At 39.8% G+C, this 16,826-nt stretch overlaps 2 protein-coding genes across 2 annotated transcripts; both read right to left on the reverse strand.

The window, feature by feature from the left end:
- Positions 1–3,587: 3,587 nt before the first annotated feature.
- Positions 3,588–4,559, reverse strand: LOC124092314 (olfactory receptor 7E24-like). The gene has a single exon (XM_046443773.1). It carries the CDS (start codon positions 4,416–4,418, stop codon positions 3,588–3,590), a length of 831 nt encoding a protein of 276 aa, XP_046299729.1. The 5' UTR covers positions 4,419–4,559.
- Positions 4,560–11,421: 6,862 nt separating this feature from the next.
- On the reverse strand, positions 11,422–13,352 carry LOC124092239 (olfactory receptor 7E178-like). Its single transcript, XM_046443711.2, has one exon. It carries the CDS (start codon positions 12,939–12,941, stop codon positions 12,111–12,113), a length of 831 nt encoding a protein of 276 aa, XP_046299667.1. The 5' UTR covers positions 12,942–13,352; the 3' UTR covers positions 11,422–12,110.
- Between the last annotated feature and the right edge of the window lie 3,474 nt (positions 13,353–16,826).

Consider the following 16,826-nt stretch of genomic DNA (forward strand, 5'->3'; position numbering starts at 1 on the left):
GCTAACAATGGACACTCAAGTGTTGCCACAAGGTTATTGACATAGCCCGACCATATGGCATGCTCTGGTAGCCTGTGGACTCAACTGTCCACCATACATGTTTCATTGTATTGCTGATGTGTTGACTTCTGACTCTCTTGCAGACTAAGAGCTTGTGGCCCCAACTTTAGTGACCCACTTGGAAATGTTTGGGCAGGAAATACAGCCAATGTGCAAGGACCTGGCTTGTCAGTCAAGTTCTTGGGTGTGACTTGGTTAGGTAAGACAAAGGTTGTGCTTGAAGCTGTTATTGATAAATCCAGGCATAGCCCCAACCAACAACAGTTAGGCAATTGCAGACCCATATGGGCTTATTGAGTATTGGCAAGTTTTTATTCCCCATTTGGCCTAATTGGTTCATCCTGTCTATGCCCTAGTGAACAAAGGGGCACAGTGGGACTCAACGGAAGTAGCTGAACAGGACTTTTAGATCATCAAGAGAGCCATTTATCAAATTCAGTTCCTGTAGGTAGTAGAGTCAGCTCTCACCTTTAGGCTGGAGATCCAAATAGCCTAGGACAGTTTTGGTATGGCCTGCAACAGCCTCATAAGCAGCTGTGAAGACCAGTGGGCATCTGGTTGCAGTTCTATACCCTGATAGGGAAATACTTGCAGCCCTTGTGAAGTCTTGGTCTGCACCATGGATCCCATAGCAGGATGGGTGTAGAATTGGTCAGTCACCCCAAGGACGGGTGTAACCCAGATGCTTACCCTAGGAAAGTGGGGTGTGTATTTGGAATAAAGGAGTGCTTTTTTCTACCAGTTCTTTATCCTATGAGCTCCAACAGATTCTAGGGCCAGTTCAATACACAACTGAGGAAGTACTTGACAGACAGGCAGAGGGACTTGGTTCTATAGAATGTTCCACCCATCACATTTGGGTCTCTGATGGCCCAGTGGAACTCATGGAAGGCTGTGCCTCCCATGGAATTGCTAACAAAGTGGTGTTATCAAGGACACACCTACAGATGAAAGGACAAGTAATCACAGGCACTCGCACAGGCAAGTCACATCCACTGGGAGATACATGCCAGCTTTGAGTCCTGGACAGCTGCCCGTGGTGGCTTCCCGGTATGGTGATACCACGCTGGTACAGCTTGGTCCTGAACTTCAGCAGGCTCTGCTGTATGCAACAGCACTGCAAAACTCATACTGGGCCAAAGGGAAATAACAAACGTGCCTTTAAAAATCTATCTGTCCTATCTGCAGGACCTGGCCAAGTCACATGTACCTAGGGGGAGAGGGAATTCACTAGTCCCCATGGTATCACAAGGAGATCACACTCCAAACCTTTCCCCCATAGGGCCAATAGGGCTACGCAGTGAAGTGGGGGAGGCGTTTATTGTCCAGACCATGTCCAATGCACAATTTACCCCCAAATTCAAGCCCGTGGAAGCAGGCAAGAGAACATTCCCTTGCTGCCCAAACCCAGGCTTAAGTACAATATCCTTCCTTACCTGGATATGTATTAAGGCAGCAAAATGGAGTCTTAGGCTCAATAAGGGTGTTGTGTGGTGCACCAACACCTCCCTCTCATCAGGATGATCATTCAGAGTTCTCACGATTCCCCACAGGTGCTGCACTCATCCTTTAGTTGACTGGAGTCCTAAGTCTTTGCTTGAGAAGGCCAGTATCTCTCTCTGCCTGCAGGCTGTGGGTGGTATGGGACATGCAGCTCCCATTGAATTTGTAGCTGAATTGTCCATGGCTGCACATCCTGACCTGTGAAATGGGTCCCTTAATCACACCTTCTTGTGGTGGGCCAGTGGTGCAAGGCTGTTAACACTGTGAGTTCTGATGTATGACCTCTCTGGTGAATCCAGACTATGTTTCTGGACAATTGTACATAGCTGGGAAAGACTTTTATTGCCATCTCAATATGGGATGAAACTAAGGCAGCCATTGTGATAGCAGTCCAGGTGTAACTCAGAGCCTCTTGCCTGTGGTTGGGGTACTCTGTGTGTGATGGAATGTCTTGGCTCCCATATGAAACTTCAGAACTAAGAAATCTGATTTCCCAGTGTTTGGAGAAAATGGAAGGTACAAAAACTGTGGGTTGGGTACCTAGAGGCTCTTGCCCAACTATCCAACCAGATATCATAGAACAAGGATGATGATTATGCCAGAGTCACATGGTACTCTAGAACTCATGAGTAACTAACTATACCTCCCATAGAATAGGACAGAGAATTGCACTTGGAGTTATCTATACCTCCCTCCTACCATAGGCCAAACCTTGCTCCAGATGCCTTCCAATTGGGAGACTGTACAATCCTGATATAGAGTGTGCCAGACACCTTGGATGTTTTTACCACAGCGGGTTTCCCTGATGACTGAAATGCAGATAATTTCCTTGGCTGATTACACAGCCTGAGCCTTAAATCATACAAATCATACATGTCTCTAGTAAATGAAGAAATAGATGTAAAGTTGTACTACCAAATCACATATCACTTAATTTCCTAACAAAAAACACACGTAGGGGTACATACTATGTTTGGTACTGAGTGTTAGATGTATATTCCAGATCACTCAAAAAATTTTAGAATGGCTTTAGCATATATGACCTCTGAAGTGGCAGCTATATAGCAATTGACCAGTGATCCTTTGCAGAAATAGTGCACTTGTCTATCTGCCACATAGAGATGGCTTTTAGTAATCCTAGGTAGTGGGGCTTGCTTTCTGGTTGTATTGTTGTTGTGGCCTGTGGATACAGGGCTCTGCCCTCCTCACTAAGGGATCTCTGCAGAAAACTTCAAATGTGTAGATTATATACTGAGGAACCCTAAAAGGGGAAATTGTAGGGCAAGCCCAAGATGGCTATAGTTATGTTCCATGGTCCATGGCTAATAAAACTTGGGCTCTGTCCTCAGGACTGATATGAATGCAGTGTGAAATGGGGGCTTCCCAATGCAGACAACCATGGCAGGAGGGCAAAGGTATGAAGCCCAGTGGCCCAGAGCCTTCACACAAAGGCTAGAAGCACAGGCTGATTAGTGGCTATAAGATGACATTGGAGTCTCCATGCACCTGCTCAAAATTAGCTAAAATTGATTCATGTTATACAAGTCTCTAGGGACTTCCTAATAGTAGCCGAGAAAGAAGAAGAGTAAATGAATGTCCACACAGATTTGGGACTCTTTTACTACTAGAAGAAAGCATCAGAATTGAATTATTTTATGTCATAATATTTAAAGAACCATCTGCACTATATTCTCATTGCTGATTGTGATAAATAGTACATAACGGAAATTACCATTTAACTGCTCATTCCAGTGGCATTAATTATAAACACAGTTGTACAATCATCATTAGCATCATCATGGATCCCCACAAATATTTCCTATTCCAAAAATGAAATTTTAACACAGTTTTAAAAGCCCCCTTTGTACGTCTGTCTCCCAAAAGTGACAAAACCCATTCTACTAAGAAACTCACTGAGGAATTAAAGAACACCAACTAAAAACTAATGTGACTAGAGACAATGAACTATTGCTTGTGCTATCTTTTCCTCCTTATATTCCAAATGGATTCCAGGGATTCTAAGTTTAAGCTATTCTCCTGTGCAGCCTCCTCAGGGAATTTTTAATTTCCTTGTTCCTCAGGCTGTAGATGAAGGGGTTCAGCATGGGGGTGACCACAGTGTACATCATTGATGCCAACACACTGTTTTGGGGGGAATGTGACATAACTGAACCAAGGTACTCTACAATTCCTGTTCCATAAAATAGACAAACAACTGCCAGGTGAGACCCACAGGTGGAGAAGGCTTTGTACTTCCCGCCTGAGGATGGAATTTTCAGAATTGATGATAATATCTTAGAGTAAGAGAGAAGGATTCCCGAGACAGGAAGAAAACCAAATATGGCAACAAGACAATAAATGACTATGCTCCTGTTAAAGGAATCAAAACAGGCAAGAGTAAGAACTTGAGAAGGGTGACAGAAGTAATTGGAAATTTCTATATCCTTGAAATAGGTAAACTGTAATGCAATTAAATTGTGTATCTGGGAGTCCAAAAGGCTAACTAAAAATGACACCAAAACCAGGAAGGCACAGAGGGATGGGTTCATGATATCTGGATAGTGCAGGGGGTGACAGATGGCCACAAACCGGTCATAGGCCATCACAGTCAGAAGCATGTCATCCATGCAGACAAAAATGATGAAAAGAGACATCTGTGTCAGGCATCCCACGTAGGAGATGGCTCTGCTGTGAGTTTGGATGTTCGCGAGCATCTTGGGGACCGTGGTAGAGATGAAGCCGATGTCAGCCAAGGACAGGTTGGAGAGGAAGAAGTACATGGGGGTGTGGAGGTGCGAGTCAGAGCTGACAGCCAGGATTATGAGCAGGTTCCCAAGCACTGTGACCAGGTACATGGACAGGAACAATCCAAAGAGGATGGGCTGCAGGTCTGGGTCCTCTGAGAGTCCCGTGAGATGGAATTTTGATACAGATGTTAGGTTTGGGGGGTTTATATTGCTTGGACACCTTTTGAGTTGAAGAAATAAGCATTGGAAGAATGAATAAAGATTAGATTAAGGAAAGAACATAATAGTAATGCAGTGTTCTTTGTTGTGGGGGGTGTCCAGGAATTGAATGCAGGGGTGCTTAACCACTGAGCCACATCTGCAGCCCTTTTTATGTTATTTTGAGACAGGGCCTCACTAAGTTGCTTAGGGTCTCACTAAAGTGCTGAGGCTGGCTTTAAACTTGGCAATGCTCCTGCCTCAGCCTCCTGAGCCCCTGGGATTACAGGTACACCACCATGCCAGGTTTCAGTATTCTTTATATGCTTAGAATTTCTGTATTCACATATGAAGTTTTTATATTTCTTTTTATATATCTTCAGAAATACTTCTGTCTTTTAACAAACTCAATTTTCAGAGAATTCTCCCATTAATGGTTGCTGTTATTTACCATGCTCTGTATACACCTGCTTTATTTATACTAAGCAGAGCAATATTAGAAGACCAAGAGTGTCACAGATAACAAATCCTCATACACAACAAAGTACAAACTACTCTTTTTAGAAAAGTAAAACATAAGACATATCTTTCCCACTGTTGGATAAAAGTCCATCATCAGAGGAATTTAAGAAATTGTCAAATATAACTTTTTATTCTAAGGCAATGGTACAATTTCCCTTTATTAAAATGTTTGTCAATATGGTATCAGAGCTAAGACTATATTATTTTATCAATTCATTATTACAAAACATTGATATTTGACAATTATCTTACAGGAGTTTTTCATCACCCTTGTGTTTAAATGTCATTCACCTTTGTGAACATATATGCCCAGGAAATATATTTTGTTTTTTTAAAAAATTATTTAATGTAAATACTCCAGCTTTTATAACCTTCAAATTTTCACAAATACGATTTGGGTAAATGCACATAATAATATGAAGTCACTACTGTAAATGTGACATTAGCGTATATTGCACCTGTAAGTCAAGCTTAAGAAATAATGTAAAGAAACTTGTTTTTTAATAAGGCAGGGAAACTAGGGAAGAATAGCATTACAGTATATTAGGTACAAGGAAGGGATGGGAGGGGCGGAGATGGGATGTGGGGATAAGAAAGATAGTGGAATGAAACAGACATTACTACTGGATATATGTATGTGACTACATGACCAATGTGATTCTTCAACATGTACACTCAGGAAAATGAGAAACTATATCCCATCTATGTATGATCTATCAAAGTGTATGAATGCATTCTACTGTCATATATAACTAATTAAAACAAATAAAAATTTTTTTAAAGTTTTTAAACTTGGAACTTGTTTTTAAATTTTGGGTGGTTTTGGTTTTTGTTGTTGTTTAACTCATACTATCTCAAAGGAAGATAATTTTTTTCCCTCTTGATTCTGCATTCTATAATGGCCTGCCAGTCCTGCTTTGTTATTTGTTCTGATCATGAACCTTTCTTTTTCATTTGAAAATTTGGAGCTAAGAGTAGACCCAAAAATCATAAATGTGAATTGGAAGTAGGAACCTTCTTAGGCTGAGTTAGTTGGTTTCACATCAATTCTGCCTGATACATAAATTGTAGTTCTCCTACTTCAGCTACTTGAAGACAACCTGGGCACATTATTTTTTGTCAACTCACACTATGATTTCCTTGTGGAAAATACAAAAGAGAAAGGTACCTGAAATAATGTGACAATGCCAAGACACTGTCCTCATCTTTAAAATGGTAATAATTATGAAGGCAGTAGGACCAGACGGTGCCATAAAGGAATCCTAGATGATGTTTTTTTCATTGTGCACATTAATTATGCAGAATTCTGAGTTTTATTGCTGTACGTTGGTTCATGCATCTAACAAAATTTGATCAATTTCACTTCCCAATATCCCCTGGCCCTCCCCTCCTTACTGCCCTGATCTCTTCTACCTTGTTGGTCTCAATTTTATATCATAAAATAAAAGGTTTTGAAAAATCTTTCAAGTTGTCTGGGTTATGTTTCTCAGTTTCTTTAATCAATATATTTGCCTATGGATATTTTATTATATATTGATTCTGTAGCTTCACTCCAAACCAATTCTATCAGGAGTGTCTGTATGTGAAGGTCTCCAGGGTCCTTTACTACATCAGCTTTGAGAATCACTGCCTTAGAAACCAGGCACTTATCAAATGTTTCATTAAGATTGTTACCAAGAGTACCCACTACCTACATTAAAATACAAACATTTAATGATGCATGCTTCAGGCCTGATGTTTTACACACATTTGAATCATGACATTGAATTTGAACGCTTAGTATTTGCAAGATCCACCTGTTCCCCAAAGGCAAATTCTGTCATGAATCTGATGGGTAGATTTTCCTATCAATGTTTCCATCTCAGTATTGACTTAGGTCTCTGTAAAAAAATTTTTTTTTCTAAAACTTACCTAAAAGTTCCTAAAGCTCATGTAAACAGTGTGAATTACCTGTTTTACCTAAAATGTACTACTAGTTTACTATTTACTTTGGCATGTGGTTTTAAATCTGCCAAGTACAAATATTAGCCTGAACTGTTTTAGTTCATGCACACAATTACCTGAAAGAGGGGCCTCATTTATCAATGCTTTATTAGGACACAAAATTTTTCAAAATTCTTTTGCTTGTCTCCACATCACACTACTGAAAAGTCTCATGCATCATCAGGGTATAGGATAGTTATGTGACTTCCAACAACTGATGTATATTCAGTTTTACTGCAAAACACCTATATTTGGTGTCCCAATTAAAGGCAGGCATTATTATTAATATCCTTAACATATACCATCAACACTTCCTTACAGGGCATCAATTCATAATTCTCTCATAAAGAATCAACAAGGAATTCCATCTTCTCTCAGGAATCACATTTCTATTTCACTCCACTAGAGGAGATGGTGCCTGGGGTGGGAGTCAGGAAATCACCATTTCCATGAGTAGTCACTTACCTGTGGCTGGATGCAGGTGTATGTGACACTCTCCACCTCTATCAACTTATATACCCACTGCTAGGGGCAGAGCACCTGTCTCCACATGTCATATAAGTGAAGTCTGAACTTAAAACGGTTTGGTCATTGTGGTTACTTTTTTTTTAAATACAGAATATTATGGGAATAGTGAGTTACCAATGAATGTGAATGTTAAAACACTAATACTGGAATGATACAAAGCCCTGACATGTATCATGTCCCAAGTCAAGCCCTTGTCTCTAGTTCCATGGGACACTCCTGAAAGGGATTGAAGTGCAGGAGGAAAACTCCAAGTGTCTGAAGCTGCACTGATTATGGTCGAGGTTTGTGAACTAAGAAAGGGTCTCTTCAATATTTAAAGAGCTTTTTGTTGTTTAGTCCTCATCTGGGCCTAGAAGATATAGGCTCTGGGGAATTATTATTCCTCTCCAAATATACAACTAATATTTATAAAAGGAGAAAAATTAAATGTCTTGTTATAGAAATAGGAGAATTTTCACTTCAGACTGGAAGTGTGGTACAAGATTGAATTTATAATACTGATATCTAGATTTTCCCTTCCTTATGACGGATCACAGTAAGAGCAACTGCTTAATCTGTTGTCTTGCAGCTGTATGGACTAGGTAGATGTCTGCTCAGATGACAATGCTGAGTTAGAGATAATAACACTCTGCCTCAGTGTTCAGAAATAAACAGGTGCCAAAAGGAGAGAAAATTAAATTTGTAGCCTCTCAGTCCCATGCAATAAATCTTTCATTGTTCCCAAATCTTAGAAATTTGAAGCACAGATGTAGACCTTTAACTAAACCTATATCTGAGAAACATATTTTAGCTGTTTCTAGTTTCCTAGGAATGGAATCAAGCCCTGACTTCAGGTCTTTGAGTTTGGGTGGGCTGAGTACAAGTTCCCAGGAGGGTGTGCACAGCTGCAGGGATCTCCTGGACTAGGCAAGAGTCAGGTCTGTGCTGAACCCTACTTTTCTGCTCTTTCGTGATCTGTGCCCATGGACTGGGGCTGTGCTTCCAACAGAGGATGGCTGATGCCACCCACTGCTCTGCCCTATGATCTAGCAGATTAGGAAAAAAAATTTAAAAAGAACCAAGAGAGCAAGGCATCTCTTCCTGGAGTGACACAAAATAAAAAGGACATTTGGGTTGTCAAGGGGACATCCTGCCAGTATTTGTAGAGCAAGATGTCCTGTCTATAATCAGACAGGCTGGTGAAAACAGAACTCACTCTTTCCTACCTCAAAACCTCATGCAAGTTACTAAAAATGCTGTCTCTTTCTATTTATGTAAAATCATAATGTGGGCATTTATAACAACAGAAAAGCTGTGCAGATGAAATGTAAACAAGCAACATAACTAGTGCCTGGGATTTAAAGAGCTCTCGGGAATGCTCCATGATGTTGTGGTTGGTGTCTTCCTCCTCCTGCTTCCTATGGTCCCCTTGCTAATCTTTTGGAGTGCTTATAGAACAGTGGAAAGGGGCCCATTTTCTCCTAGACAGTGAGTGAGCTATCTATGGGAAGAAAGAAAAGCATTGAATAAGATTTTGGGGACCTTGAACATGACCAAGAACACAAACTTCACTGTCCTCAAAGCTAAAATTTTGCATATCGGTGCCTCTTCTCTGGCTACAAAATTGCCTGTTGGTCCTAGTGAGGAGGACCCATAATCCCTCCTGCACCTATCATTTCCCTCAGCACTTACTGGGTGATGCTGGGTCTCTGTTGGGTCATGACCAAGGTCTGAGGATCCAACACGTCACCTCTGCCAAATTTCTGCCTGAGGCTTGGACTTGATTCTCAGGATTGATATGAATAAGTGTAAGATAGCAACTTCCCAATTCAGAAAACCACAGTAGGAGAGATCTGATGTGTGGAGCCCACTGGACTGGAGCATCATGCTGAAGCCTGGATGCAGGAGAAGTTTTACCTACTATATAGCACGGAGGCTCCATGCTTAGAGCTATAATTAGCTAAATTGGTTCATGCTCTCCAAATCTCCAAGGACTTCCTAATATTAGTGGTGGAAGAAGAAGAGTAATGAATGCCCAAAAGGTTGTGGATATTTCCTGCATTCAGCAGAATATTGTCTACAATATTCCCTTCTCTTGGGTCCCTTTATTAACACCTAACTAATTCTACATATAAATGGGATTCTGTGCCATGGATCCCAGTCTCATTATTCTGCAGCTATCAGTGTCATCCATCTCCATTCATATTTCGTCTTCTGAAAGTGAACATTTGTGTCCATTTAAAAATCTTCCCATTCCTTCCTCCCCCAACCCGGGCTACCTCTATTTTTGTAGTTTGATGTCTGTAATTTCGACCATGTTGAAACATATTCTTTGGGGTATAGATGAAGGGGAGGTCAGCAGAGGGGTGACAACAGTGTGCATCCCTGTAACTGCTGCCCTGTTTTTAGGTGACTGTGATACAGCAGAACCATGGTGCATCCCAAGTTTTTGCCATACAAATAGCCACAAGCAAAAAAGTCAGACCCAGAAGAGCAAAGGCTTTAGACTTCCAAGTTGATGGAGAAAAAAAATTTATAGTAAAAGAAACAGATCTCTGAGATAGGCAGAGACCCAGAAATTGCAGCAAGAAAATACATGACTACATTATTGATAAATGTATAAGAACAGAAAAGATGAAGAAATTGAGAAGGGTCATAGAAGAAAATAGCAACTTCCACAACCTTGAAGTTAGGAAATTGTAAGACACTCAAATTATGCCACAGTAGTCCAAAAGGCTGATCTAGAAATTCATTCACACTAGCAATGATGAGGGTTCATGATGACTGCATAATGCAGGGGGGATTCTTGTCCTTTATTTTTTTTAACTGTGGTTTGGGAAAAAAACAATCTTTGGGCTTCCTTTTTCTCTTTGTCTGCTCATTAAGATCCCTGTGTTAATCTTTGAATAATTGAACGTTGTCGTTATTATTACATGACATCTTAGGACCCAGGAATGAATGACACTGACTTTAAAGAAGGTTTGTATAACATCTCTTTTGTCTCCTCTTAAGATTGAGCAGGCTGGTTATGAGACCAGAGGAGGACACAGGCAGCTGCAAGAAGAGAGATCTGTGCTAATCACTGTGTATCCAATCTTCATGTGATGGAAATCTGTCATCTATAGTCATCCTTCCCAGAGTTTACTCAGGAGTTGCTGACTATTTCTCTTGCTGTGCTGTACCAGGAACCTCTAAAAGGAATAGCACAGTGAGAAAAGGGTCTCTTTCTGGAAAGACAGGCAAGTGAAACCAATGGTTGGGTTGTCAAGGAGGAAGCATTCCAAAATTCTCCTGCTTTGATGCCCTGTGTCTATAATCAGACAAACCATGCAAATGTGCCTTATCAATATTCTACCAAACCACCTCATATTAGCTACATAAAAATGCAGTGCTTCCTTCTTTTCTGAATAACAATAATAATAATAATATAGAAGCTTAGACTTGGGCAAGTTAATGCAGATGAAATGAAATGAGTTATAGAGAATATATAAATCAGATCCTGGCACTTAGGACTCTCTCCAAGTCAGTCCATGACATTAGGGACACTATCATCCTCTTCTTCTTTCTCAGCATTATTTTCATAATCCTTTTGGAGTACATATGAAACAGATTTCAGGGATCCAAATTTTCCTGTTGGGGTTAAGCTATCTAGGGGGAGTAGGGGTATCCCCATCATATCCAAATACATAAAGTCCACAAAACTCATATCTGAAATGTGCATGTTGGTATTCTTCCACCTTTTTAATGCCTTTATTAGTGTGTTACATTATACATAATATCTGGGCTCTTTTGATATAAAAACACATGCATGCAATATAATTTTCTCCACTTCAGTCCCCAGTACCTCCCCTTGCCCTTCCCTCTTCCCTCCACCTGTTCCCCTTACTTTACTCTACTGGTCTTCATTTTATCTATTTACATTTTAAAAAGTTTGTTCTCATGAGGGTAAAAAATGGTTCCACCCCGAGCACTTAATGTGTTCTTCAAGTAGGATAAGTGTACGGTGATCCAATTGCGCAGTTGGGAGTCCAGAGGAAGGGGTGGAGTCACGGCCTTATTATTTATTGCTGTAAGACCTTGGAGGCCCAACACACAGAGCTCATACTCAGTCATGTTGATATACAAAATTCAAGTCTCAAAGGACTTCCTCCTATTAGTGGAGGAAGAAGCGAAAATGAATGTCTACAGTAAGTTTGGGTTCTTCCTACACTCAGGAGAAAGTTTGTGTGTACTATTCACTTCTGATTTTCTCTTTTTCCCTAAGGATCCATCTTCTTTTTACATCTAAACTGAAAATATCAAAATACAGATAAACAGTGGCAGTGATTATAGGCACTTCCTTGTGCAAGCATCACCTCCTTCTATCTCCAGAACTATTTCACCTTCCAAAACTGAGACTTTATACCAATTTTTAAAACTTCCCATTCCTCCCCCAGCCATGGAAACCTTCTTTCTACTATGAAGCATGATGAGAAATTAAAGCTATCAAACTACAAAATATAATGTGACCAATGTGGTAGATTTAATGTCTGGAAGTTTAGTTCTGTTGTTGCCAGCATACATTCCAAATGGATTCCAGAGGACCTGAGATCACACTGCTCTCCTGTGCAGCCTCCACAGGGCACTTTTAATGTCCCTGTTATTCAGGCTGTAGATGAAGGGGTTCAGCATGGGGGTGACCACAGTGTACATCACTGAGGCCACTGTACCTTTTTTGGTGGAAGATGACTTATTGGAAAAAAGGTACACTCCTATGCCAGTTCCATAAAATAAGCAAACTACTGAGAGGTGAGAGCCACAGGTGGAGAAGGCTTTGTACTTCCCACCTGAGGATGGGATTCTCAGAATGGAGGAAATAATTTTGTAATAAGAAAAAATGATCCCTAAGAGAGGAAGGAAACCATAGATGGCACCAACAAAATACATGAGTATATTTACAGTAAAGGTATCAGAACAGGCAAGACCAAGGACTTGAGAAGGGTCACAGAAGAAGTTAGCGATGTCCACATTCTCAAAGTAGGAAAAGTGTATAGTGATCAAATTGTGCACTTGGGAATCCAAAAGGCCAAACAAGAAAGACACCAAAACTAACCTGACACAGAGGCGAGGGTTCATGATGACTGCATAATGGAGGGGGTGACAGATGGCTACAAACCGGTCATAGGCCATCAGAGTCAGAAGCAGATCATCCATGCATAGAAAAAGGATAAAAAGAGACATCTGAGTCAGGCAGCCCACGAAGGAGATGACTCCACTATGAGTGTGAATGTTCACCAGCATCTCTGGGACCGTGGTGGAGATAAAACCAATGTCAGCCAAGGACAGGTTGGAGAGGAAGAAGTACATGGGGGTGTGGAGGTGGGAGTCAGAGCTGACAGCCAGGATGATGAGCAGGTTCCCAAGCACTGCTACCAGGTACATGGACAGGAACAGCCTGAAGATGATGGGTTGAAGGTCTGGGTCCTCTGAAAGTCCCAAGAGATGGAATTCTGAGATACCTGTTAGATTTTGTGGTTCTCTAGTTCTTGGACACCTTTTGAAACAGAAAAGAGGATATTAAAAAAGTAAACAAACAGCAGGAAACACATATTCAAACAATCCTACACATTCCTTTGTTTTAGAATATTTAAAATAAAGACTACATTATATCAACACTAAAGTTAAATTGGTTTATATCAGAAAATTTGTTCCAGATTTATCCCAAAGCTATTTTGGCTTCTGGTATTTTTTTATTTCCCTCATTTGTGAAAGAATCCCTCTATCAAATTTTATTTGCATTTTAAAAAATATTTAAAATAGAACATGTATACTCAGCCTGGTAGACTTCAAATTTTAATAAATAAGGTAAATGCACATAAGCAATGTCATCATCGACCTCAAATGTAGGCTTTGTGTGCACTGAACCTATCAGTGATGAAACAGCCATGAAATACTAAGTAGCAGACTAGAAATTTATATTTCATGTTGGTTTATTTATATTGATCCCTTATAATCTCAATAAAATATCTAGTGAGGAAGATGTTCTTTGGCTTTTAAAAAACTTTTATTTTCCACTGGTCATTATATTTCCGATCATAAATTCTCCTACATATTGTTGAGAATTTTTGCATCAGGAATGTCCCCCAAGCCCAAATATTAGTACTACTCTTCTTATGCCATGTAATAGAATTTTAATGTCCTTACTTCCTGGAACTCCGATGCAATTCTCTTACCTCAGCTACTGTAAGGTGACTCAGAGTTATTTGTTTTATGAGGTCACAATATGATATCATTAAAAAAAGCAGAAGAAAAAAGTAGAGAAAATAAAATAAACCCTCCTGGGCCATTTGTTCATGTCTAAAATGGGGACAATAATTACCTAGCTTATTGTGAGACTGCAGAATAGTTTACAATTATTTTATTTAAATTGCACAGTCTAGTGTTTCTAAGTCTTGTTTATCATTGCATTTAGCTATGATTATTTTAAAATATCATGATGCCCTGGCATTGGACAAACACTAACATAATCAGAGCATCTTCAAGTGAAGTTCTTCGTGTTCTTTCCTAGGCCAGAGTTGAGAGTACTCTCTGGTATTGAGAACACAGTACTCTGAACCCTATTTAACTATTAATCACCCATATTTGGTGTGTCAATTGAAAATGAGTTCTAGGATAGGCACAATGGCACACTCCTGTAATCCCAGTGGCTTGGAGGCTGAGGCAGGAGCATTGCAAGTTCAAAGCCAGCCGCAGTAACTTAGCAAGGCCCTAAGCAACTTAGTGAAACCTTGTCTCTAAAAAAAAAAAAAATTAGAAAGGGGTACTGGGGATGTAGCTCAGTGAAAACCTCTGGTTTCAATCTCAGTAACAAAACAAACAAAATCAGTTCTAGTCAAACACAACCTATAACTCTTAGTTTATACTGTTATAAATATTGCTTATGTCTATCTGGTCATAATCCTTGCAGGATTATTGATCAAGAAACTTTATCTTATAAAGGGAATAATATTTTAATTTGGCTCCAGTACAGAACACAGTACTCTGATCTGAGAGTCAGGAAATCAACATTTAATCTTGGATCATTAACCTGCAACTATATGATGAATGTGTGCACATCTTTCCAGCTGTCTGGGTGCACACTGCTTAAAGAAATAGGGACAAACACACCCATGTCTTCCACATATAAGCCATGAAAGGAAAGTTTGGAAACTAACATACATTTTGTTATTGTCTTGTCTTTCCAAACAAAGAAATCCAATCTTATGAAAATGGCAAGTTAATTGACTCAAACAATTTTCAAAACCCAGGGAAGCCTGGAATGATAGAACTTAAAAATATGAATTAGCTTAACATAAAGAACACCTGTCTACTTCTCTTTCTCCCTCTTTCCTTTTTAATGCTAATACATACCTCTGCAATTTCCTTTGAGTAATGTAATACTGTAGATGCTGTTAAATAAAAAATATGAGGGTCATGTGTCCATGAGGCATAAAAGACATAAGCAAGAACTATTATTTCTTGTTTCCTGTTCTTTCTGACTTTCCTGAAAGGGACAAAAGTGCAGATGGAAAGCACCGAATATGTTGAAGCCACACTGATATGGACACGTTCTGTGCAAGGAAGCGACTACCCAACATTTAACAGAGAGTCCTTTTATTTTTGATGCCTCCTTTTATTTTTGATTCCCTCCACAAACAAGGGAAGATCTGATGAATCAGAAATGAAAAAAGAATTCGGCATCTCCTTCCAGATACACAGCCTACACTTATGAAAGGACAAAATAAAATGTCCCATTACAGAAATAGAAAAACAATAACTTCAAATATCATGATATTTTAGTTAAATTGTATGAAGATTAAAATAATAATAATAATAATTATTATTATTATTATTATTATTATATCAATTGCCTTTCCTCCTTTTTATCTATTTATCACATCTTAATCATGCAGGGAATACCCATATATAAATTTAACTTACCCTTAATGAAGTTGTATTAACTAGAAATTAACTAAAATATACTGAAAATCTATCTGTGTCACTGATATAACAGGTGTGAGGGGCAGATTCACAATTAATATTTGATGTCTGGGTCCAGAGCAGTAAATGTTTTCATTGTTTTCCAATCATCAGTAAGTTTTAAGCAGATATTCAGAGGTCTCGATGACAGGGATATCTGAGGAACTTTGGAAGACTCTTCCCAGTACAAGGAAATCAAGTCTTTCAAGATATGAATTTAAGTATTCTTTTGAAGTGGGTTTGTAGATTACAAAAATGCAGGCGTTTGTGGACAGATCCAAAACATCCTGAAGTGGGTCAGGAGGGAAATCTGTGCTGAACTGTGATTGTCTACCTTTTCTGTGATCCTTGCCTATGATCTTAGCTACCCCTCTTATACTTGATGCAGCAGGTGCCAGCCACTGCTCTGCCCTGTGAAGGATATAGTGATCGAAGGGTCTCTTCCTGGAGTGACAGAGAAGTGCAATTTACTGTTGGGTTGTCAGGAGGAAACCCAGCAGGATTCTCTTGGCAGGATGCTCTGTGTCTATATTCAGACAGACCCATTCAAAATCTCTTCAGTCTGTTTTACCTAACAGTCTGATAGCAGTTACATAAAAATTCTTTGTTTTTTTTTTTCATTTTATGGAAAATAAGGTGGACACTTACAATATGGGAGAAACTATGCAGATTAAATGAAATGAAGCAAGCTATAAAAAGTCAGAGCTTGACACTCAGGAATCCCTCAAACATGGTTCATGATGCGATGGTTGCTACCATCCTGCTCCTCCTCATCATCCCCTTCATTATTTTTTTGTAGTACTTAGGAAACACTGTTGGGGAACCCATTTAAATGTTCATGGGTGAGGTGTGCCTGGCAAGCACAGCAAGTATAGGAAGAAAGCAAATCTTTGCATGAGTCTTCTGGGACCCAAACACAACACAGAACACAATTTCATACTCATCATGGGTATGATTTTTTGTCACTCGCCTCCCCTCTGACTACCCACTGTGATGTGTTTGTCCTGATGAGGAGAAAACAATATTTCCAATGGTCCTCCCTCCCTCCATCATCTCCCTCAGCACTTACTGGTTTAAGCTGCCTCTCTGCTGGGACATGACTGAGGAATGCAATTCAAATACCACACCTCATGCCCAGTGAAGGACTCTGCTCTCTCTGTGGGCTCGGTGTGAATACAAGGTAAGATGTAAGCCTCCTTATGCAACCCTGGGAGGGTGGTCACAAGTATGGATCCCACTGGACTGGAGCCATCAGACTGAAGGGCTGGAGGCACTGGAGGCAACGGCTGATTCTTATTACAACATGAC

Source organism: Marmota monax, unplaced genomic scaffold (assembly GCF_021218885.2).
Source record: "Marmota monax isolate L192 unplaced genomic scaffold, Marmota_monax_Labrador192_F-V1.1 WCK01_AAM20220418_F8-fsc00102, whole genome shotgun sequence".
Classification (NCBI taxonomy): domain Eukaryota; kingdom Metazoa; phylum Chordata; class Mammalia; order Rodentia; family Sciuridae; genus Marmota; species Marmota monax.